This window comes from Phodopus roborovskii, unplaced genomic scaffold, assembly GCF_943737965.1.
Source record: "Phodopus roborovskii unplaced genomic scaffold, PHOROB, whole genome shotgun sequence".
NCBI classification, from domain to species: domain Eukaryota; kingdom Metazoa; phylum Chordata; class Mammalia; order Rodentia; family Cricetidae; genus Phodopus; species Phodopus roborovskii.
In genome coordinates this window covers 10,516,256-10,542,493 of record NW_026126585.1, presented here as the reverse complement: position 1 = coordinate 10,542,493, position 26,238 = coordinate 10,516,256, and the positions used below count along the sequence as shown (strand labels likewise).

At 42.6% G+C, this 26,238-nt stretch overlaps 1 protein-coding gene across 1 annotated transcript in view; it reads left to right on the top strand.

The window, feature by feature from the left end:
* Nckap5 (NCK associated protein 5) overlaps positions 1 to 25,737 on the top strand; it is an 806,966-nt gene extending 781,229 nt beyond the window's left edge. Inside the window, exon 17 of the mRNA XM_051203949.1 lies at positions 24,344 to 25,737. Coding sequence (XP_051059906.1) covers positions 24,344 to 24,625 — 282 coding nt within the window. The 3' untranslated portion in view covers positions 24,626 to 25,737. The remainder of the gene's footprint in view (positions 1 to 24,343) is intronic.
* Positions 25,738 to 26,238: the final 501 nt, after the last annotated feature.

Here is a 26,238-nt window from a genome sequence, read left to right as displayed (position 1 = left end):
CATTTGAGCGCCTAGGGGTTTGGGCATTCCTACAGGGTGTGAGGGCATCCTAGATCCACTGCCTGTGGCTACTGACAAATTACTATAGAATGTCAACTAGTGATGTATGATTTTAAAACATTTATTAGGTGGTGTGTGTGTGTGTGTGTGTGTGTGTGTGTGTGTGTGTGTGTAGACCAGAGTAGTTGGTTCTCTCTCTCCTCTCTCTCTCTCTCTCTCTCTCTCTCTCTCTCTCTCATGTTTCTGGGGACTGAATTCAGGCCATCATGCTTGGTGGCAAGAACCTTTCATCACTGAGACATCTAGGCAACCGAGTGATGTACATTTTTAAGTGGGGGAAACTGAGTGCATATGAAATAATGAGCCCACTGCCTCCAGAGACTGACTGGACTGGGGGCTCTCTCTGAAGAGTGAATGCGTGAACAAAAGGTTGGATGAAGTGTTGACATGTGATACCTTAGGTCTTTCTGCTGATGGAATTTATTACAAGGTTTGGTTTCTTCAAATAATGGACAAGCTGAGCCCCTGAATGGGAGGCAGTGGTGGTCCAGAACTCAGCAGAAGCAGGAATTCACAGCTAACCCCAAAATGGAGAGACAATGGCAGAATGTAGCATAAGGAGCCAAAGGCTGGACCACTCCGTGAACCCACAAGAAAGGGCCCCTGGAAACAGGTGGCAAGCAGGAAAGATGCAGAGCTGTCCTGCTCAGCGCAGGACAAAGGCAGGAGGGTGTGCTTGCTTCCTCTCCTCTTCCTGATGCCCAGGCTTATGCCATTGACTCTAATGGACTGAACATCCACAGGAATTAGAAAGAACACGGGAAACATAGCTAGTGTGTTGTAAGGGGAGCCTGCAAAAGGAGACTGAGAGAACAAATAGGAGTTTAATAGAAATCAGAGAGAAATGAAACGTGACTGCAAGTTTCCGTGCATGAGACACTGGCACACATCTCACACTAGCAGCTGTGCACAGTAACATGTAGACATCTGTAATATCTGCACACACACACAGACACACATACACACACACACACGCACGCACGCACGCGCGCACACACACATACACGCACACACTAGGTAACAACAGCCAAATTGCTTTCATCTCAATGCCCAAAATTTTCGTCGACAGTGGTTGCCTGAGTGGCTCAATTAGGAAGGGTTCTGAGGCTCTATCTAAGAACACTCTGTGCTTGCTATACTTTGGGAAGGGGGCAAGGCCACCTCCATGCCAGGGATCAGCTGTGAAGTCTACACAGCCACTTGGCAGTTGTCAGCCGAGCCCTCACCTTAGAAGGTCATGAAGGGAATCTCTTGTTTTCTTAAAGGCGGTGCTAACACCTCACCCCCGAGTCCCCTGTGGAAAGAGAGAGCCATGATTAAGCTGCAATTCCTGGAACACAGGTATTCTTCTTCCTTCTTGTCTAAAAAAAAAAAAATCATTTCCCAGTGTCGTTTCTTCCCAGAGGGTTTCCTTTTGTTTATGTGGGAGGGGTTGTTTGTGGAAAAGAATACAAGTGTGTGTTCTGGTGCAAACATGCATATGCATGCACGAGCGTTCAGAGGCCAAGACAATTTTGCCCGTTTACTCCCAGGTGCCCTCCACCTGGGTCTCTCATTGACCTGTAACTTCACTGAGTAGGCTTAGCTGGCTAGTCAGTGATCCCCCGGGATACACCTGTCTCTACCTCTCATTGCTGAGAATTCAAGCACTTGCCAATGTACCCAGTGCTTATAGGGTTCTGGGGATTGAACTCAAGTCCTCAGGCTTGCAAGGCAAGTGGGCTGACTGAGCCATCTCAACCCTGAGTTATTTCTTTCTCCATTACGCTAAGGAGGATGTGAGGTAGCACACTACCTCTTTGGCCCTTTTCTTGTTCCACAGACTCTACAGGCTGTGCACACCACACAACAGACCCTTTTCCCTGACACTGTCCTTGGAAGTTAATCTTGAGGAAATGGTTAACCCTGTCCAGGTGAAGTGTGGCATCACCCTATGATTAAAACGCCAGGGACCCCCATTCAATTCTAGCAACTCTCCTGCATCCCAGTGGGGTCCTTTCAGGATGGGGCCCAGCTAATGTCGATATCTGGCATGTGGCATCCTTTAGGAATTCAGTCAGAGAGGCAGGGGCGGCAGGTTGAGGATCTTCTGTGGAAAGGAAATTAATCAAGTGGTTCAGGAGTCTAACATTGGGGATTCCAGGGTGCACTTCCCCCAAGGTGATGCAACGGGCTTGCAGAGTGCCAAGGCCAAGCTTGTTCCTAATCTCCCTGCTTATCTTCCCTCTGGTTTTTATCTTGAGAACTCTTTTAATCCCCCATAAATGGGAATTTGCGGGATTATCTTTAATATTCTGTCAAAGCCTCTGGTGCATGTTAATTATGAGTTTAACTAACTCAGAGCAATTTATGTGGCTATTACCTGAAGATAAAATATTTTACATTTTCTTATTTTTAATCTCCAATAGACTAACAAGTTATTTTATTATTCAAATAGGACTCACTTCCTGCTGTGTTCAATACAATTTTTAATAAATATGTAAATTCTGAAATTAATTTACAGCAAGCATTGGGAGGCTTGATTTTGAGATGACAAAAAAAAAAAAAAAAAAACTTGACGGATTGTAATGTTATCCCCCTTCCCCTCAAAATCATCAGTCACTGGGAACAGAATGTGCCGACCTCTTATAATCTTCCAGCCTTTTCTTCATCTTATTTTGTTAGGAACTCACTTTAAATTGATTATAAAGTAGTATGTTTCTTGGACCATCATTCATTCACAGATTAATTGGATATTTTAGTTACTAGCCCACTGTGAGATGGCACAGCTGTCACTTGTGTTTTGTTGGTGAGGTGATCAGGAGAATAACCTTGATAGCTGTCCCCATGTGATCAAGGCTGCCATTCCTCACTGACCAAACTCTGGCCATAGGAAGTAAGACATCCTTTACTCTGTGTGTGTGTGTGTGTGTGTGTGTGTGTGTGTGTGTGTGTGTGAGAGAGAGAGGGATGCACATGTGCCCATGCATGCTCATATAGAGAGAGACCAGAGGTCTGTCAACATTAGGTGTCATCTCCTGTAGCTCCTACCTCACCTTTGGAGATAGGGTCTCTCACTGACCCTGGGGCTCACACCAATTCAAGCCCCTATGATCTTCCAGTGTCTATCTCCCAGCAATAGGGTGACAGGTGACTTCCACCACACCCAACTTTTTGCCTGGATCCTGGGGAATCCAGATGTGGTCCTCATCTTTGCGTGAAAGCGCCATACTCACTGAGCCATGTCTGTGGTCCCCCACTACGTTTCTTTTCTAACTGGTAGACAGCAAAATACCTTTATTGGCTGTGACCAATAGATCTCAGTGTACACTGACATCTTTGTAGGCGGTGACTTCGGTTTTTCCTTGCTTAAGATGAAATTTTTGTAACTGTTCCCTAAAACCTCATAAAGGGGAAGCAAAAGTGTCATGCCTACTGGGTTTGACTCCCAGCACACCTTTGTTATGGTCTTTCCCCGATGGATATAATCTCTGGGTCAATTTTGTAATTTTTAGTAATCCTATGAGAGCCCTGAATCCCATTCGTATCTCTCTCTGTCTCTCTCTGTGCGCCTCTCTCTTTCTCCCCCTCTCTCTCTGCCTCTCTCTCCCTCCCTCTCTCTCTTTATCTCTGTCTCTCTCTCTCCGTGTGTGTGTGTGTGTGTGTGTGTGTGTGTGTGTGTGTATGTGCAGAGATGCAGAGGCCAGAAGACAACCAAAGATGTTGTGACTGAGGCACTGTCTCCTTATGTTGAGACAATCTCTCACTGATTTGGCACTCCAGTCTGACTGGCAGTCTGTGTCTGCCTCTTTGGGTCTAGAATTGCAACACACCCCACCCCACCCAGCCTCTTGCATGGCTGCTGTGTAAGGAACTCAGGCTTGCGTGACAAGTACTGTGACACTATTATCTCCCTAGTACTCCACCTCCAACACAAACTGTGTCAGTAACTTCTTTAGAACAGATCTAAGGAAAATTAGTTTCCAAGTCAATTAAGAAAACTATAGATATGTGTAGCAGGGAAATTGAGCTTGGAACCCAGTGAAGAGAAACACCATCCTGTTCATATTTAAGTAGCTGGAAGCCTTGTTTTCACGAAGAAGCTGAGAATTGGGCAGTCATCTTGTTTCCAACCTCAAAACTATGTCATTTTTGGCATGTGAAAGGAGTTGCTACCTCTTACATGAGCCAGCTTTTGCCATCTTGTGGGTTCTGGGAATCAAACAAAATGCAGGAAGCATTTTTCTGACTGAACCAGCTCACAGCCTCAGGATAAAACCTTTTAGAGGGTGTAAGATGTGAACCTGAGCCTGGAGACTGCCTTGCTGGACTCCAAATTCTGCCCATTGCTATCCCCAAATGGCCCGATAAATATGCCTGATATCTCTCTGCATGCTACTGACCTTCCAACAAGATGTTGCTGAGCAGGCTTAATTTTATCTGCAAATCCTGGATCACTGGTGTCCTGATTACTTTTCAGATTGCTCTTTGGCCCCTGTGATCCTTGTCCCTGATGCTTCCAGGTGCTACATGGTTGAACCCATTGATATTCTGAGTTTGTCTGGCAATAGAGAATTTTCTGTTTTCCTCACTTCCATAGAGGGCACTTCATCTTCTAGTTAACTTGCAATTTTTTCAAAGGGGAATTATCATCATCATCGTTATTGGATATGTGTGGGTATGCATGTGCCACTACATATGTGTACGTGGTTGCAAGTACCACAGCATGCATGCAGCTTTAAGAGGACAACTTTGCAGAGCTGCCTTTCCCTTCTGCTTTTACATGGGTTCTGGGTACTGAACTTCAGTCATCAGGTTCACATGGCAAGTGTTTGTACCCATGGTGTTAGCTACTGGCCCTAGGAGCTTGCATTTCTTCCTGACGTTAATTAGGTCTATGTCTTCAGCTATCCATAAACTGAACAAGACTCAAATACCATAAACATAAAAGATGGACAGGTGTCTCCAGCCCTGAGAAGCCAATCCCATTCTCCTGTGCAGCCCAACAGCACTTAAATCCTGGAGAAGGTGCTATTTCCCCTGACGGCCCCACCTACTTTTCAAGAACCTTGTTTCCATGGGGAGGAAAATAGGAGATACTTCCTTCTTCCTCTGCTGCCTGGGGAGAAGGAGGAACTGGGGCATCAAGGGGTAAAGAGAGAATTCATTATCAGTCTTAGCTCCCAGACTTGGTAAATCGGGAGTGTGTCTATATGGCGGGAGAGCTCTTTAGCTGGATCTCCCTCTCCTTTAGGTAATTTATGCATGAGCCAGGAGCTCTGCCTGCCCCCCCCACCCCCAAACCATTCATTTCCCACTAACTTGGTGAAGGGCTTTAGTATTTCCTTCAAGGTCCCTTCAAGCATTATGTGGGTCTTGTGCAATGGGGTCACTGAACCAACAGAAGCATGCGACTTTCTGCTTCACACAGAGCACGCGGCTGCTCGTCCACAGACGAGCATATCGACACCCTCGCAAACATCTTCCTTCTCTGCAATTTTTTTTCTCTCTCTTTTTGGCCTGAGGCAGGAGGAAGAGACCTTCTCATTATTTATCGTGAGCATTTGATAGGCCGCCTTTGAGAAGGTCATTGTCTGCTACGGCAAAATAATCACGGGATTTCTAGACAAGATGGCAAGAGGGGAAAAATTTTATTTCGCGAATTGTTTTGCCTTCAGTCTCTGAAATGGATGGAGGCTTCTAACAATATGTGAGAAAGAGAGCAAGGCTTAACTTATTACATGAAAGGTTGTACTTTAAAGGGAAAAGAAGTTCAAACATTACATATTTAGCTCCACTGTAATATAACAAGGGTCAAGGAAGTCTATCAGGTAGCCCCTGGGACTATGGGTAATGTTGTACATCTCTCTGAATAGGAAGAGACCCACAGTGCTCCCTTCTTCTCATCTGCCAGCGCAAATGAGACCTGAAGAAAGTCTCCAGGCGCTGCTCAAGCGGCAGGGCTTCCTCTGATCTCTTTGGGATGTGGGACCAGATGGTCCATCTCAAAGGATGACCCCACAGTACTGCCCCCCACCCCCCATGCTGCATATAACCATACGTGCAGTTTCTTTTCCTGATGCTGTGATAACATACTCTGACAAAAGCAACTTAAGGGAGAAAGGGCTCATTTGGGCTCAAAGTCTGTCATGATGGGGAAATGGAGACAGAAAGAGCTCAAAACAGTTGGCCTTGGGGTTTCTGCAATTAGACGACAACAGCCAATGAAGACAGCTAATGCCCAGTCCTAGACAGGGCTTGACGCCACTGACTGCAAGCTGGTCTTTCACCCTTTATTAACACAGTCAAGATAAGCTCCAGTAGGCCCATCCCCCAAGGGAATTGTGCCTTCTGTCGGGCTCACAATTAACAGGAACACCAGACCATCAATTCAGCACTATTTATTTTGCTGGGATTAGGGATGCATAGCTGCTTCAAGCTATGGATATCATCACTCAATAGACCAAAAGTTAGTCTGTGGGGCTGGAGAGATGGCTCAGCAATTCCAAGCACCACTGTCCTTGTACAAACTGAGTTTAGTTCTATCATCCAGGTCAGGCAGATCACAAACACCTGTAACTTCAGCTCCTGGGACTGACTCCCTCTTGTGGCCTCCTTGGGTACCTGTACTCACCAGCACATGTGCGTGCTCACGCACGCGCACGCGCGGGCACACACACGCGCGCGTGCAAACACACACACACACACACACAATTAAAAAATCAATAAAGGAGGCTGGGCTTTGGTGGTACACGTCTTCAATCCCAGCACTCAGGATGCAGAGACAGGTGGATTTCTATGAGTTCAAGGACAATCTGGTCTACAGAGTGAGTTCCAGGACAGCCAAGAGTACACAGAAAACCCTGTCTCAAAAATCAAATAAAGGTCGTCTACCATGTAAGAAATACACTACATTTGGTACCAAGACATGTATTATGTAGTATAATTTTTACAATAAATTTGGTTTGGCCTAAGTGCAAGGCAGCTTGCCCAATAATGATACAGAATTTAAAAATGAAAACAGGAGAGGCTGGGCGATCGATATGACCTTGACTACTTACAAGCCAAATAACTTATGGAAATAATGTGAAGACCCCTGTGAAACCTTTGGCCTGACAGGAGGGCTTTAAATAATATTTTAAGAAAACCAAGAGCAAACATCCCTTGGACCTTCCTTTCAGATTAGATCTGAAATGAAAAACCCTGAGTAACACAATTAACTATTGATTTTGTTGATCCATCTTTAATTCTCAGAGCAATTGAGTTGTGTTTACACAGTCATGCGGGGCAGACATACCTCACCGGGAGCAAGGCGCCTTTTGCTTTTACATTAATTTAAAAATTAAATTGTTCTGTGCACAATAGACAAAAATAAAGTTTATTTTTTTATTTTCACGGGTGGTTGACTTACAGATCATAAAGTATTATTAAGGCAGCTAAGATGGCTCATGAGGAGAATGCCTTTGAGAATGCAGCAGTTAGTTGCCTGGGTGAATAGACAGTGCTCTCTCCTTATCCAAACAGTTTTTATTTTTTCCCCCCATGCTCCCCATCAGGTACCCAGATGCTATGGGTTTGAAGGTGAAATATCCCCCACAAACATGTGCCCTCAGTGCTTGGCACCCAGATAGGTCTGCTGTTCAAGGCAGTTCTGAACAGGTGGGAGATGCAGACTTGGTGGAGAAAGTGAGTATCTGGAGGCAGACCTTGAGATTTGATAGCCCCACTTTCTACTTCCTGAAGACACATGTGATGGGACCAGCCACCCCGTGCCCCTGCTGTCTTGTCTTCCACAGAGTGGTGAACTATGTCCTTTCTTAAGCTATCAACCAAAACAAGCCCTTCTTCCTGTGCATTACCTCTTGCCAGGTGTTTGATCTCAGCAATAAGAAAAGTAACTGATACACCATAGTCAAGCACAGTCATCCACAAATAAGGAATTCATACGCTTTAGCTTGCACACTATTCTGAGAAGCATGACGAACTCTCTTATGTCCCATTCCACTCTGGATGTGAGCAGTTCCTTCACTCAGCATATCCACGCTGTATACACCACTCACACTCCACTTACTGAGCCACCACTCCCTCCAAGATATCCATAGTATGTATGCTACCTACCATTTGGTTCTGTAACCACCTCAGTTGTCAGATCAACTGTCACATCACCAGAGTGCTATGTTCAGTTACAGCTTGCTTACCAGTCTCATTCTGTGTAACGATACTCATGTCATTTACACCTAACCTCATCACCTAGACCCTGTATCATCTCAAGAGCATGAGTCCAATACAATAAGGTTTTTTATGAGAGACTGCATTCACATACAACACTTGGTAATATTTTACGTTATTATTAATTTCTCATTGCACCTAACTTGTTGACTAAATTTTCATCACATGTATGGATATAAATAATAATGGTATATTTAAGGTTCAGTACTATAGGTGATTTTTGGCACCTGCTGGGAGGTTTAACACATATCTCTCACAGATTAGGGGAGACAGCTGTACCTCAGGTCAGGGGAGGTATTAGATGCCTAGTGCCTGGTGCTTAAATTTTGGTGTTAAGATAGGTATAGCTTAATCCCTCTACAGATTAAATTCTAAAATTGGCACGATAGTAATATTTGTAGGTTTTACCATTAGTCTTGCTATTGCCTCTAAGAATATCATCCCTGTGTGACATCACACACACACACACACACACACACACACACACACACACACACTCAGCACCAACTCTCCCCCTGGGAGAATAATATAAGACTCTGGGCTTCAACAAATTGCCTGAGACTAGCTCAAACCAAGTGAGGTATTTCTTGATGACTGCATTTAGGGAAAGGGCAAAGCCAATGTGTGCAAATCTGCCATAGGTCTGCTCTTTTCAATAACACTTTGTCTTGGCTATTGTGTCTGGATTTTCAGACTATAATAGCAGCTGGTGGTTTCTGGATCTTTAGAACAATTTCCACCAGCGAATTTTCTCCTTAGAAGAAAGATCAATAAATTAGTGTCACTTCTGAGTTGCCCCAGCTCTCAGGATTCAATATGTCAAATGATTTTATGCAAAGGAAAACCCGGCCAGCCACAGAACTGAAAAATCAGCCACATTAGGAGGTGAACAGTTTACACCAGAGTAAAGCAACACCCCCACCTCCCCAGAAATCAGTGTTCTCTTGCAAGAATTTTAGGCTGCAGTCCCACTTAGTTCCAGACCTGTTGTAGTTGTAAGATGATGGAGAGATTGGAAGTTGAGGTACATTAAGAATCCCTACTCTATTGGAATAAGCCCTGGTTGTCCAGTCATTTCCACTAGAAGCCAAGGATAGCTAAGACCCAATAACCAAAATTATAAGTTTACTTAAAACATTGTAAGACTTAGTTATACACACACGCACACGCACACACACACACAGAGAGAGAGAGAGAGAGAGAGAGAGAGAGGGTGATTACACAGTGTGTGACTATGAATGTCTTAGATGATAACTTTGAACTACAATGCCAAGTCCATGTGGAATGCAGACTACGGAAATTGCTCATTCAGTGATATGCCTTACTGCTTAAATATGAATTCATATCGCCATCCAAAAATGAGGTGGGGAGCAATTGAGGAAGACTCAACAATGGCCTCTGGCTTCCACACATGTGCATGCACATGTATCTGTAAACATATGTACACATCCTCACTCAAACACATAAAACACATGGCTAGAAAGTAGAAAATACCCCTTGGGCTTTGACCCTCATTAGATGCCTTGCTAATAAACACATAACACTTGGGTATAATTTCACAACCTCCACCCCTTTCATGACATTGGGTATTTTCTCATGAAAGGAGAATTTCCAGGAGTAAATAAAAGTCATAGTGTAATTTTTAAAAATACATTGACCTGATTCAAGAAAATATTTATTTCATTTTTTCTTGTAAGAACAGCCAAAACCCTATCACTCCATCACTCCAAAGTAAAATGATAGCTTTGTGGAAGCGAGAAGGCATGGATGTTCCCTTCGTGCTACATTTCCTTTGACAATGTCTACAGGCCTCTGTGCTACAAAGGTACATATCTAAGCCAGACAGGCCTTGGCTAGACAGGCATATAACTGTATATAAGATACGGAGTAATTCAACGGTCTGTGAGGGAGAAATAGTTTAATTTACCTTTGAAATAAAGCAAGTAGCATATGTATGTATGTCTATATGTATGTATGTGTATGTATATATTTGTTGGCATGTATGTGTAGATGTATAACTATACATATATGTGTTTGCATGTTATAAATGTGTGTTTAAATGTGTATGTATATGCATGCATGAGTATGTGTATGTATATATGTGTGTGTATCCATATATGTATGTGTGTTTTATGTGTGTAATGTGTATGTTTGTATGTATATGTGTGTGTTTGTATAAGTGTATGTGTATTTATAAACTCATTCATAATTGTGCCTGTGAATTAAAGACAGTCTTGATATCACACTCTCATCAGCTGACTGCAGAATTGACCAGGCTGAAGGTTTCTAGCTCAGTGTTTGCTGTTCAATCGTGAATGTTTTTCAGTTGCCATTCTGTGCATAAAGGAATGTAATACAGAAAACTATGTTCCATTTAGTTACACTATTTACACAAGTTTCTATCAGTAGACTGGCTTGTTTGCCTAATTCCAGGTCAGCACAAAATAATGCCTGTTTTACTTTTGAGAAAATTGACCAATTCTCATGAAATCTCCTGCATTGAAAAGCATATTATGCTATTTTTATATGTGTGTGATGTGTGTTCATATATATGTGTGTATTACACATGTATGAATATTCTTAGTGTGGAGGTCAGAGGTTTGTGCTGGGAATCATCCTATGCTGCTTTTCTACCTATTTATTGGGGCAAAGATCTCAGTCAAACCTGGAGCTTGCAGATGAGCCAGCTTCTTTTGAGGCTGGAATTGCAGTTAGACCTACATTTCTATGGCTTCAAGTGATCTAAACAAATGTGTCCTCTTGCTTACACAGCAGGCACTTTACCCACAGAGCCATCTCTTCAATCTCAAGCTATGTTTTAAATTCTATTTGTGGATGAATCTACTACCAGGAGTGGGGATAGAAGAATAAAAGCTTTCAAATGGACTTTTTTAGGTGATATCCACCAAATCAAGAGTTTTAGAAATAGCAAGTGTGTTTACATGTTTATTCCAGTTTTACCTATCAGTATGTGTTCTCTCTTCCTAAGTGCCCTCCTCTTACTTAACAAACTTGTGATACTCCTTTTATTATATTTTACTAGTGAAGACTACATGTTTGACTATCTTACATATCTGAGAATGCATCCCTGTTCTGGTTAGGATTTCTGTTTATTTGGATTTTTTGTTTGTTTGTTTTGTTTTGTTTCATTCTTTTGACACAAACTAGAGACACCTGGGGGGGGCCGAATCTCAACTGAGGAAATGCCCCCATCCTATTGACATATGGATATGTCTATAAAGCTTGTGGGGAATACCTTTTATTGCCGATTGATGTGGGAGGGCCCTGCCCACTGTGATTGGTTCTGCCCCTGAACAGATGGCCATGGGTTATACAAGAAAGCAAGATTAGCGAGCCTTGGAAAACAAGCCAGTCATCAACTTTCCTCCATGGCTCCTACTCTGACTCAGTGATGGCCTATAATCAGAACATGTACACCAAATAAATCCTTTACTTTCCAAGTTTATTTGTGTCATGGTATTTATCAGAGTGATGGAAAACAAGCTAGGACAGCATGTCTTTACAAAATGCCTTCTCACCAGACCTTTCCCCTTGCCTTTGTATGGCCCTGTGGACTTTGTCCCTTTCTGATGTACATCCCTCCATTTCCATGAGATATACCATTTTCTAGAAATCCCAAGCTTCTTACTGACCTTCCACTTTTTTTTTTTTTTTTTTTTGAGAATTCATTTTTCCCCACTCTGGGTTCAAGAGTTCCTGCAAAGGTCATTGGAAACCATTCATCACAGTTAAAGACAGCAGTAGAGTTAATTTAGTCATAAAAGCACAACTCAGCTAGAAATTACTCTTTCACCTAATAAAACCAGTTTGCCCAGGAGATGCTAAAAATTTTGCAAGACCCCAGTAATGAAATAGAGTGCCCCCAAAGTGCTGAATCACAGCTCCCTGCCTGGGGTTGAATAGAGAGAATGATTCCCTGTTGTAACGGGTCATATTAAATTTTCAGAGGAGCAAGTGAAGTCATGTGTCCAGTTGAGTTAATACAAGGGATGCAGTGCCAAAAGAGGGTAATTATCTGTGCTGGAATCTGACCAGGTTAACGGGGTTAACACCACAACTCTTGAGGACAGCATGGAGGGGTCTCTAGTGCTCAGCAAAGGTTGTGCTATCTGTTTTCATGTCTCAGTCAGAAGGCAGCTCCACCGGGAATACAGCACAAGAGACAGTATGGAACAGCTTGTCTAGTGCCTCTGAGCAAAGACAAATGGCTGCATCGATACCTTTGAGATGGGATCTGCCCCAGGAAATGCCAGTGACAATGGACTTAAAGTTATACACAACCTTCTACTAAAAGACCTATACTAACCACCCCCCCCCACAACCCCAGCATGACAGGATGACAAAACTCTACACAGAATCTCTCTTCCCAGTGCCCAGGATGGGAAAAATCACACCTTGAGCTACAAACCTGACTGTCCTGTTTGACTGTGAAGTGTGTTCCAACCCTTGGTCCCCAGCACTGTTTGGAAACGGTGCTGAAACTTTAGGAGATCCACTCGCAGGAGGAAATGGATCACTCTGAGCAGCCTCGAGGCTTTGTAGCCCAGGGACACTTCCTGTCTGCCCTTGGTATGCAGAAGCAATATAGACAGGTGCCATGATCAACTGTATATCCGCAAACTGTGAGTTCAGACAAACTGTCTGTTAAGTCGCTTCTTGTCAGATAGTTCATCCTAACAACATAAAGGAGAAATAGTGTGAAACCAAAATCCTGGCTTCGGCAGGCTCCCATATTTGAATTACCAGCTTCCAAATGGAAGCTCTCTTCTCCTTCTCAACTGCTGAGTCACCTCCCTCCCATGTCTCCACCCAAAACGACTTCTCTGTTCAACCCATTTTGCCAGTCTCTGAATGTCTTCATCTTCTTGGCCCCAATGTATTCATGACTACTTGGTTCAAATCTGCATTGAAGCACCACATATAGAGGTCTACATCTATAATCTCAGTACCTGGGAAGCTGAAGCAGGATAATTGCAGGTTTGAAAGCACCCGGCTACACAGCAAATTCATGGCCAGCCTGGGCCACATAGGAGTTCAGGGGCACCATGGTAACATAGCCTCCTAAGATTAGGTATGCTTTTCTGAATGAAGGGAGCTGCTGAGGATAACACTGCCAGCCTGTTGTGTCTGGGCTCCTCAGACATTTCTCATCAGGAGAAGAGAGAGTGGCCCATTTCATTAGCAACTTCAGGAAATGTCCTAAAATAATCTTTCTGTACACTGTGAAAATGTGTCTTTGCCAAGGCACCTACCTTCTGAATGGTTTAACGTAAGAGCTGAATGGCCAATAGCTAGGCAGGAGAGGATAGGAAGGACTTCCAGGAGAAGAGATGAATCTAGGCACGGGAGAGATGCCAGAGAACTCTGAGAGGGAAACAGAAGGTGCAAGATGGAAGAGAGGTAAAAAAGCCACCAGGCAAAAATGTAGAATGGTATAAATGGGTTAGTTTACATTATAAGAGCTAGTGGGACAAGCCTAAGCTAAAAGCTGAACTTATGTAACCATTAAGTCTCCGTGTTGTTTTTTTGTGAGCTGGCAGCAGCCCAAAGAAAAATTTGTCTACAAGGAAAGGCTCTAGTAATGTGCAGGTACCTCAGTATCTCCCTTTGTAAAAAGTTGGGCTTACTATCAGGAGCACACATTCTTTTTGGTTGTGTGTGATAAAAGGTTTATGAGAAGGTTCACTCCCCACCTCAAAGATGATAGCTATGATGCCTTATCTCTCTCTCTCTTTCTCTCTCTCTCTCTGTGTGTGTGTGTGTGTGTGTGTGTGTGTGTGTGTGTGTGTGTGTGTGTGTGTTTGTATGCACGCACATGTATGTAGAGGCCAGGAGTCAACCTCAAGTTTCTTCTTCACTTGCTTTCAGTCTTTATTTTTCAGACAGGGTCTTTTCCTAAGCATAGAGTTCTGTGATTGTGCTTAGCAACCTGGCTAGTGAGCTACAGAGATCCTTCTGCCTCCTCCTCTCCAGTGCTGGATTACGGGCATTTGCCACCATAGCTAGCTTCCCTCAGTGAGGTTTGGAGCTGGAACTCGAATACTCATACTTGTCTAGTAAGTTCATTATTTCTTACCTCTTATTTCTTGAGGGAGCTCGCTCATTTACAGATGGGAATCTTGTTCTCTAGTTGAAGATTTCTTGGTAAGAAAGTTGATATTGGAGTCAACTGTCAGCCTTTCACTTTTCCAAGTCCCTAAGAACTAAGATGCAGAAGAAGAATGTTAAGGTTGTTTACTGAGCCAGTAATAGATGCATACAGGAACCCGATTAAGGCTCCAGAGCTTTATAAAATGAGAATATTTGAAAAGAACTTTAATATAAAGAACCAGAGTGTCATAGGGATTACACAGCTAATTAGCACCCTGTCATATAGTAGGTTCCAGATACCTGTTATAATGTGTACTAATGTATTCTGTATTCCAACTGCTTTTTCTCTACTCCCGACTCTGGCAGATTAGCCATGCATATTTGGACTAGTATTTAGACCTCTCTGTCTGTATTTTCCCATTTATGTAATGGAGTTGATAATCGAACTCTCTCATGGGATTGCTTTAAGGATGAAATTAGATAATGCATGCAATAAAGCCACACAGTATTTGACACATAGTAAAAATACTTTGGAAGTTCAGATGTTTGCCTACCATGTATTTTCCTGGGATGATTGGCAGTGAATCTCTATAGCAATAGAGAACTAAGAGACTCTGAATGTTAATTAAGACCCTGCTTGCATTAATTTGGGCCAAGGACTCTGATGCTGCTGAGGAAGTAGGCTCAATGTGAATTCCCCCAGCAGCTTTGAATAGCCTTCTGACATCCTACAGCAGGCATGAGAACCAATATCCTTAAGATAAAATCAACACTGAAAATGTATTTGAAATGATGAAACAGTAGTTTTAATCATAGAATGCTAATTCGCTTTGATGTTTCATAAGTTTACTGTATATTTCTCCATGACTGTGGGCAGAAGTTGCTAGTTCTAGAATTTAATGTGCATCTCTTAAAAGTGGACACTGTCATACACAGATAGATAGTAGATAGACATAGATGATAGATGGATAGATGATGATGATGATAGATAGATAGATAGATAGATAGATAGATAGATAGATAGATAGATAGATAGATCCATTGGTAGGTATAGATACATAGCTATAAATATATCTTTTGCTAGTTGAATCCCTTGAGTTCTGCAGTGTCTCCTCAAATATCCTCACATCTTCTATAAGAGCTTGCCTCTCCTTCTAGTTGATCCTTCCTAACATTAACAATATTGCTCTAGGCAAAGCATCTTTCATGAGTATCATTGACAGTGGAAATGTATGTTATGTGTTCCTATGTAAAAACAAAAGGACAACAAGTAAACTTCCAAGTCAACCTTCACCCAAATCTTAAAGCTGTGCAAATCACAGATACCATAAGTATCCCATGTAAGGCACGGTCAGCTCTGGCTTCCCTGGCCTTCTATGTTGATGTTAGAGCTGCATGAGAACCTAAAGGGGGACCTATTTGGAAACAAAATTCTTTTCATCCAACCTACTGTGGGTATAGTTCTGAGAGTCTGATTGGGTCATTGAGAATCTCTTTGGCACATCTCATCCTGTGTCTCCAACTTTACAGCTAGTCTGTCTGGCCACTACAGAATCTACTAGACTGAGAGATAGATACTCATGACATACATTGACTTGAAGTGAACTACACATCAGTGTACTGAGACAACAGGAGTATAGTATATGGCATCATACTGGAATACTCTCCCACTTCTTTCCTGTATCTTAATTCTATTTTCCCTTCAAAATATGACTCTCTTATGGAGTATCCGGTGTGAATCATAACCATAAGATTATTTATGCAGAGTCAGCCATACAGTAAATGGTTTGATTGATTACTGTTTGGCAACAAGCCATTAAATGAGTTACAGTGTGATTCTCGAGAGTTTTTTGGAGCATACCTCGCAGTTCCTTGCTAGCATTATCGCTAAGATGTCTATGTGTGCACTGGAGACAAGAAAATACTGTATGACTATGCAAAGATGCTCGTTTCTAACCTGAAAACATGTTCTCCTGTTGCCAGCTTAGCTCTACATTTTTCCCCCAAGTGCAACAAAAAGCCCTAACAAGAAAGTCACTCATACAACTGTTGCCACCTATAGGAGACAAATTTAATACAATACTTTTATTTAGTTCTGGTGAAATACAACACATGTCAAGGAAAGGGATGTTTTATGGAACTGACAAAATCCTGTTGAACGCTGATCTGTGCTGGGCTCATCATTACCTTTCTTCTGTAATTCCTATTCTTATTTGTATAGTATTCTAGAGTATCTATGTGTACATATGTAAGCATAAATACAGTTCCTAGGGAGGTCAGGAGAGGATGTCAGATCCCCAGGAGCTAGAGTTACAGGTTGCTGTAAGCCACCTGACATTAGTGCTGGGAACTGAACTCGGTCCTCTACAAGAACAGCATTTGCTCTTTAATCATTAATCCCTCTCTCCAGCCCTTCTTACTTGAAATGTTACTCTTAAAGACACAGTTGACAGATGCTTTCTAAGTGCTTTTTTTAAGGCGAAGGTAAATAGCCTGGGCCCTGCAAGCACATCGCCATTCTCACATAGCACTACAGTAGGACCTTAAATGAGTTCCTAAACTTCATCAAGGTACCAATAGAGATGCTGATGGCAGCCTCCACATAGAAGTAGTTTGGGTAACATGCTCATTGCTGCAATCTCACTACTCTGGAAGCTGAGTGAGTAGAATTATAGCAAATTTGAGGTCAGCCTGGGCTATATACTGACTCCCACACCCAACTAGGTTACACTTTGAGACCTTGTCTCAAATAAATATACAAACCAACGGAGCTAGAGAAATGATACCATGGGTAAAGCGTTTCTATGCAAGCCTGAGGATGTGTGTTCGAATCCCTAGAGCCTATATAAAGCCAGGCAGGGTAGAGCAGGTCCGTAATGCCAGCACTCCTGTGGTGACATGGGAACCTGAGACAGAGCAGGCCTCACAAGCTTGTGAGACAGCAGCCCTAGTGTACACAGCAGTGAACATCAGAGACCTTGTCTCCAGAAAGATAGAAGGCAGAGCTGGCCCCCAAGGTAGTCTTCTGACTATATGTCCGTTATGCCATGTTGGATGTTAGCTGGGAGACTTTTTCCTAGGGAGACAGAACACACACATATCTACTCAGCCTAGATAGGGACAGACCGAAAACCGAAGGAACGGATGCCCTAAAGTCTAACTTGGTGAACCAATGGGTTTTAATCAGGATTGCTGACAGGAGTGTGTGTGAGGGGTTGTTTACAGGAGCAGGAATGATCAAAGCAGCTACATCACTCCAAAGTCCATCCCAACTGGAAACTGATTGCAAAAACTTAGCCCTGGATCTCCCTGCACAATTCACAGGAAGCTTTGCGGGTCAGGTCGGGGTTGTGGGGGTGGCTCCTTTCACTGGCTGGCTGTTTACTGCTTCTGTAAGTCTAAGGAGGGGCCTAGCGCATTTTCCAGCTGTTACTAACATTCTTTCCCATGGGGAAACATAAAGCAGTGCCTGCCCCTCCTCTTAAGCAAGGACAAATGGACAGACTGGGGCAGGATTCTGCCAGAGTTTGCTCTGGGAAACCAGTGAGTTTGCTGTGCTTGTTTAAAGAGCCTAGTTGAGGGGTTACTGTCGGTGCCCTCCATGACCCAGCCACATCTGGAAAGTCTTACTAAGCAGGGGTCAGGGGTTTGCTGTGGCCACCTCACTCCAGCATTCTCCTGCTTCTGTGGATTCTAGATCCTTCCTCCAACCTATATGCAGCCTTATCAGGTGGTAGGAACCAGCTGGATACTTGGACAAGAGAGCTCGGGCCCTACTCCACCCTTCTAGGCAGGAGGCCAAGGACAGGGAGCACTTGTAAACCATCAACACGCCAGCCAGGCTTCGATGATCTTTTGCAAGGGGGCACAGTTGAACTCTCCAAGATGGTGATTGCTTGGCTCGGCTGACACAAGTTTTCAGTTTTTCCAAACATGTTTGTGTTCAACTTGTTTGCCTCTAGGTTCCTGGGGGGACAGTTTCAATCCGGAGAAAACTGCTATACAACAGTAGGGTATCTTTTTAAAGTGTGTAACATGAGGAAAATCATGGAATAGGGGCAGGTAGCACCTGCCTACATCCACACGCCTATGGAAAAAAGAAATTATCTGAGACTCCACAAGAGAGGGAAGAAGGAATCATGAACCACAGACCTCGGAGATCACATAAAATATAGAAATACTAAATGCTAGATTCAAAGGGGAAATAACAAACTGTAACCTAAAGCCTTAAACCAAGGATGTAGGGAACAGCAATGTCCCCTCTGCCATCCCCCCATACCATTATTTGCATGTTTGCAGTCCCCACAAGAAAGTACTCCTACACCCATGCTTTTCCCGTTCCATGAACAAAGAAGGAAAAAAAGATGTCCAGGATGAAGACAAAGTGTGAGATGACAGAGCCACAAGCATCACAAAACAAATACTGGGACTGTCCCAGGTATCTTATCTGTTCCAGTGAGGCAAGAAGGCAGCAGATCTGGAGAGAACTCTGCAGTTAAACTGATTGGTCAAGAAGGTGAAAAAAAATACTTTCCTGCTCACATCTCTCTGAAAGGCACAGGAGACCCATGGATGCTGCTGGAGGATGGGGTACTGAAATGCAGCAAAGCAAGCATGCGCACAGAAACAAACAAAGCAGCCAAGGCCTCCATCCCATCGTGTGGCTTCTGCAGTGATTTTTTTTTCCCCACTCTCGTGGGAGTGTCAGTGAGGTGCTGGAGATCATGCCCAGTGCCCAGAGTATACAGAGCTGAGTGGTTAGCTACTGAAGGACACATCAACAGAGGTGGGAAGAATGATACCTTAACATACAAGGAGCTAGCCACACTTGAACATTCCAGAAAACACCAACTGAAAAACACAGCTGCTTTAAAAAAAATCTAATCAGAGGTACCATATACTTCCCAGGCCTCCTAACCGAGACCGACATTCAGGGGGTCTGAGTCGGTCCTATGCTGGCTTCCCAGCTATCAGTATGGAGTCCATGAGCTCCCCCTTGTTCATGTCAGCTGTTTCTGTGGGTAATTGTAGCCTGGTCTTGACCCCTTTGCTCATCACTCCTTCCTCTCTGCAACTGGATTCCAGGAGTACTCCTAAAGCAGGAATGGAATCCAGGAGCCCACTCCCCATGCAGTAGATACTCTCTTAGCCTAGAGACACAGGAGAGGTCCTAGGCCCTACCCCAAATGACTTGACAGACTTTGATGATCCCTTATTGAAGGCCTCACCCTACCTGGAGAATGGTTGGGTGTTATGTGGGGGGGGGCATAGGAGGTAGAGAGAACTGGGATCGACATGTAAAATAAGAAAAAATATTAAAAATTAAAAAGAAAAACAAAAGAAATCTAATAAATGTCCTATTCTCAGAGTCCAAATTCCAGTGGAGGAACATCAAAAACAACAAGACTTTTCTGAAATGACCAATCCCACACTGCCAGATTCCAATGACAGCAAATTAGATGGAAGAAGTCTAAGGGTTGACTATGAGAACACTGGACAGTTTTAAGGAGCATGTGAAATAAACCGAATGTACTCAGAGAGTACACGTGAACACAGGTTGTGAAAATGAGCTCCAGGAAAGTAGCAGAAATGCTGAAAACTCCAAATTAAAATTTTGGAAATGAGAAGCTCAATTAAACTGAGAAGTCAGTGACAACTTTGCAAGTAGAAATGGTGGGAACAAGGTAGACAAATTAGAAAAGTCTGTCAATAATAAAGATAATATAATAATGTTAGTAATCTCAATTTTCCAATCAAAAGATAAGGACTATTAGTTACACTTAAAACAGGATCCATGTATATGTTACCTTCTATAAACACACCTCACTGGCAAATACCAACATAGACTTAGAGGGATAGGAAAGGGAATCCTAAGCAATAAAACAAACAAAAGAGTGAGGTATAGCCACATTAGTATCTGAATAATGACTGAATTAGCAGGGATTAAAATATCACTTCATATTGGCTAAAAATATAATTCATCAAGAGAAAGAAACAATTCCAATCATTCTTACATGGGTTCTTGATGCTGGGTTCAATTCCCAGAACCCACATTGTCTCACAACTATCTATACTTTAGTTTCAGGGGATCTAACCCCTTCTTCTGACTTCCCTGGGTACTTGCACACGCACACACACACACACACACACACACACACACACACACACCATAATTAAAGATAAAATGTATCTTGCATAATAGGTAAATGCTACTGACCTCAACACATGTAGTACTAAATAAGGAAAAACCTGCACTTCACTCTACAATCTGGCCTAAGATGAAGGTGTCCACTCTTCTCTACACTTATTCCACACAGTGCTTGAAGCCTTTAGCCAGAGTGCTAAGACAAGAAAAGTAAATGAAAGGACATGAGTGGGAAACGAAGGTATACAATTATTCCTGTTTGCAGATATATGAGACCTTACAGATCCCATGAGAAATAAGACTGGAGGACAGACTGGAAGTAGTGAAGGGGGGTGGGGGAAGGAGGACAGGGCTGGCTATGGTCAAAGGGAAAGGGACACCTGCATGAAAATGTCTTCCTGCAAACACATCACTGTGTGCCATGAATATGTAGCAATAAAACATAGAACAGAAAAATAGACAATAGAAAAGCATGAGGTCTGGTCCATAAGCCCAGATAAGGCAGATGCTGCACAATGGATGTACAGGTGGAGATTTTGTGTGTTTTTGCCACTGTTCTTTTTATTTTATTTTATATTTTATTTTATTGGTATGGGCAAGTGATTAAAAATGGTGGAATTTTAAATTAGTACCAGCAGTACCTAGATTTTTCACCTTCTAAATAAACAGTTCTGGACCCATGTTTCTGACTTAAGACACACCCCATCTGTCTTCACTACTCCCTGAGGCTCCCAGGAGGAAGCCAGGGGAAGAATGGCCCTTCTTGTCACTCATGCCGATGGCGTGAAACTAAGAAATGGTGTGAACTCACATTTCATCCACTCCATACTGAGAAGGCATGTTTTCCTTATAATGGACTTTCTTTTCATAACCAGTATGGCCAGAGCCAAGCAGACAGTCACACAGACAGACAGTTGATAGACACACAATTTGGTAGATTCTAGAAATAGATGATAGACACAGCATACATACATACACACATACACATACACAGCTTGTTTCTTCTTGCCACTCTAATTTTTTGTTGTAAGCCTAGCCTTTAATGGCTGATCATTCTCTCCAGCTCCCACTCTTCCATTTTAAAGCTTTCATTGTCTTAGTCAGGATTACTATTGCTGTGAATAAACACTGTGTCCAAATCAAGTTGAGGAGGAACAGGTTTATTCAGCTTATCCTTCCATATCACTGTTCTTCACTGAAGGAAGTCAGGACAGGAACTCACACAGGGCAGGAACCTGGAGGCAGGAGCTGATGCAGAGGCCATGAAAGAATGCTGTTTACTGATTTACTCATCCTAGCTCACAGAACCCAGAACCACCAGACCAGGGATGGCACCACCCACAATGGGCTGGGCCCTCCCACATCAATTACTAATTAAGAAAATATCCTACAGGCTTGCCTACAGCTTGATCTCATGGAGGCATTTTCTCAGTTGAGGCTCCCTCCTCTCTGATGGCTCTAGCTTGTGTCAAGTTGACATAAAACCAGCCAGTACATGAATATATTGTATACCAAGCATATGTTAGAATCATGCTGGGCACTTGAGCTTGTTTAGAACAGGTGGTAAGGCCCCAGAATTCTGATGTAGCAGGTCTGGTCGAACACCATGAAATTGAATTTCCAACAAGCTCCTTGGTGTTCCAGTGGTTGCTAGTCTGGAGAGTGAACTCTGAGAACCACTGTCATGGACTGATAATCCGTGTGTGTGTGTGTGTGTGTGTGTGTGTGTGTGTGTGTGTGTGTGTGTGTGTGTGTGATGTGTTTAAAGCAGCACTTACCATCTACTGTGCCGCTGGAAAAAATAAAAAATATGCATGGAACAGCTACTACTTAGGTAGAGCCGTAAGGTGCTGTGTTTGTAGATTTTCCTCAAATAAGGTCCACCTGTCACCATTCACACCTGAAGAAGGATGTACATGGCACTTACAGCCAGGAAAAGGGTCTAGCTGACTCAGAAACTCCGGCCATCTCCCTCCAGGGCCTCGAACCCACTTCACTGTGTAGCCTTAGCATCCAAACCCTCCAACTGCCTTGGAATAGCTTTTCTGGTAAGATTTTTGTTGAATGACCCTGGGATTCACACAGACCATGTACAGGTGAGAAAAATACAACAAACATGTCCAGGTGGCGAGAAATTGTACTGAAGGATCTTCATTCACCTGAATGTAAATATAGACTCACATTTAATGATGGAGGTAAACATCTGCTCTCTCCAAGCCATCCATTGTTAATATTGTGCCCTGTAGTTCAGGGGGCAGGGATCAAAGGCTTAAAACTTGGCAGGACACAAGAAAGCACTCACTCGAGTTCTTCCCAATTATGGAATCATTGTCTGTGTCCAGCTAGGGATCTGTGGATCAGCCCCTCACCATGGTTTCCAGGCAACCATTGAAGACTGAAAACCAGTTCTACAGTAAGTAATTAAATAAGCACTAATTCAAGGCAGATGCCCAGATCTTCCCATGGAATGACCCTACTCTCTAACAGAAAACCCCCTGGCATCAGCTCTTGGAACACTAAAGGCAACCGCTTCCATATCTTTTTCTTTCTGTTGGATACTTAGCACTTAAGAGTCTATGAGTCTTGACTATATCTGTCTGCCTCCATCCATTTCCCCAAGGCATTTGAAAGTCCAGTATAATTGTATGGGGCGTGGGGTTGGGTGGTAGATGGAACCACGTGTATTCAAAATGGTTTGACAGATCATTGAAATGGAAGATTTGAGTAACAAAATTGAAAAACAATTGTGATGATATTTTTGTCCTTTTCTGACATAAGGGAACAAGTAGGTCCAACCATAGGAAATAATAAAAGCCCCACACTCAACCAACCTGACATGAGATTGTCCGAAGGCTCAGCCAGGTGACCATCAGGCTGAGCCTCGTTTCTGATCTTGTGTTCCTAGAAAAGTGAGTTTCATTAGCAATATTGTATGTTTCCAAACAGCTATAGAAAAAGCTTTTGACTTCCTGCTGCAGAGAGCCTTAGTGACTTAGCTACCTTCACTCTTCTCTTTACCTCTGATGTCCCTGCCTCTCTTTGTCCTCGCCATAGCCTGAATAGCTACCTGGGCAACCAAACATACCCAAACCTACAGGGTAGCTATAATAATTGCCTAGTATAATGGCAGTATTTTATAAAGTCCTGGGGACTATTAAGAACATTCCATAAATCCCTAGAATAAATTGGTATGTCTGGATCCTTTTGGAAGGAAAGGGTTACTAAACTGTACACCCATTACTTGGTTTTTATGCCTCTAGCCCTTCTGGAATCTGCAGTCAATGACTCGTAGCTCTCCTTCAAATATCTTAGGTGCCTAAAAGGGACAAAATTCAAACATGACAATATTCTTAACAAGCTTAATATGTACTTAAATTTTATGGCAATTTAAGGGATTTTATGATCTTTTTTTCCCCAAAATGACTATAACTTCTGGCTGGAACTTAATCTGTATCCCTTTAGAAAAAGTGCAAGGAATATTTATTAAGAAAACAGAGAACTTTGAACTTTTGATAAAGAAAAATACGACACCTTACCTGAGCAAATTTCAAATGGATCCATTTAAAATGAATTAAGTGGCACTTAACTGGTTTGCAAATTGAGATCTATTTATCTCAGTAAAATGATTAAAGTCTTGATTTATCCCTAAAATTAGCTTTATTATTGCATTTAATTATGCTGAAAGATTGTTAAGGACTTGTAGGTTCCCTCTATCCCTTTAAACTGTACTTTATTCAGACAATAATTGAATATCAGATAGGATAAATTGATTTTTTCCAAAGAATTATGTTTCTAATATTTTCCTCCTTTTTATTGCAGGAACTGAAACAAGTTGAAGAAACAAAAGAAGACCCTGAGAATAGATTATCTGAAATTTCCCTGGAGTCGTTCAATAAATTTAACAGCAATACTGTGATTTTATTAGAAGCAGAGAAGTCTCCAAGCAAGGTTAAAGGACAAAAGGAAGAGAAAGTCAAAAAGATAGATGTGTCATCAAGTAACTCAGCTAGGCCTGGCGGAGACAACAACGTAGAGTCTCTGAGTGACTCTCTGTATGACAGTTTCTCCTCTTGTGCCAGTCAAGGCTCCAATGATGCCTAGGGGAGCACCCCTCAGCCAGACCTGAGCATGGTGCACTAGGAAAATGGACACAGAGCTGGGGATGCAGCGGGCACTAACTCAGAGAAGCTGACAGCAGCCAACACATCAGCGTTTACTCCCCTAGTGGATTAATAAAGATCGCCGCTACTTACTGTGTTTCATGAGGATTAAAAGCAAAGAATGACAGAGAATTCTCAATGTTTGCACTTTTTTTGAGCATTTGTACAAAAGCTGTAAATTTGGGGGGAAGAGAAATTATATTTGTAGGGAGAGAAAGATAGCAATAAATAGAGTTGGTGCCACGCTCTTGAAATGATGTATTAAGTTTTAGAAGTTGATAATATATTTTTCAAAAACACCAACTAAGGATTTTGTGATGTTCTTCACCCTAGTCCTCAAATTATGTGTGTGTACACTGTTTAAATCCAAAAGTAGGGCCTGCAAAAAAGCCAGAGGTCATTACTGTTTCTCAAAGTCTCATTTTGATTGAAAATTTGAATGGTGGTCTGATATCCAAATTGTCACTAGGAAGACTTAAGTTGAGATGAAATCAGTAGTGCTATTGCTGGATGCAAAAGGGAGCAAATCTTAGCAGGCTTCACTCCCAGCATCCTGCATCCTCTCCATTGTATTTCTCTACAATTCTGGGTGTGTTGATTTTTTTTTTATCTCCCTGCTTTTTTAAAGAAATTAAAATCTGAGTACTCTATTTGCCATATTAACTTTGTAAAATTAAATGAATGGTTGGTGCTATGAAACTTTCTTACTTTTTAATATCCCTTTTTCTATTAAAGACTGTTTATATGTGAGGATAAATTCTATTTTAAAGGTTATGTGTATTTTTTCTAGACGTGAACTATTTATAATTCCTTCTGTACAGAAGCCTGCAGCCCAGGCAGAGTAGAACTATGATTAGAATTTGTGCGGTTTCTTAGCACACTTGTGTCCTTATAGAATATTGTATGACCAGTGTTATTTTGTTCGTGCAATTTGTTGTACTTGGATTTTATTTTCTTCACTTCAAATTGTGCAAAGCATCTTTGTCTTTCAGACTTTAAAAATTCCTTTTGTTTCATTTCATTTCGGAATAAAAGCCCTATCACACCCTCCAAGAGCAGAAAAGAACTTTATTCAAGGAGTGATTGGTCCCGTGATCATTTCAATCGCGTCCTGAGCTTGCTCTGTGAATAGGTTTCCCTGAAGGAATAAATAAGCCTGCCCCTTTGCTACTGTAATAGTAATTCGAACAATTGTTAAGATCCACACTGCAGACAAGCAAGTGATGGTCAAAGCATCCCTTTCTCTCCAAGGAGTTAACCAGCTAGAAATGAAAGGAAGAGGGTGGGGGAGCATGAGCCCGAGGCAGCTATGGACCGATCTCTGCAGAGGAATTACAAGAAAGTCATTTGTGCCCCTTCCAGACCTGCTCTGCTGGCAGGGTGGGGAAATAAATGATCATACCCTAGCCTGAGAGTACTTCCCCTCGGGAGGCACTGCAGGAGAGAGGTGACGCTTAGCCACTGGTTTCCACTGAGGCTCCCAAATCTGGGGTGGGGGTGGAAACGCGCAGGGTTGGGGGCGGGAGCATTAAGAGCTTCGGTTGCCAGCTCTTT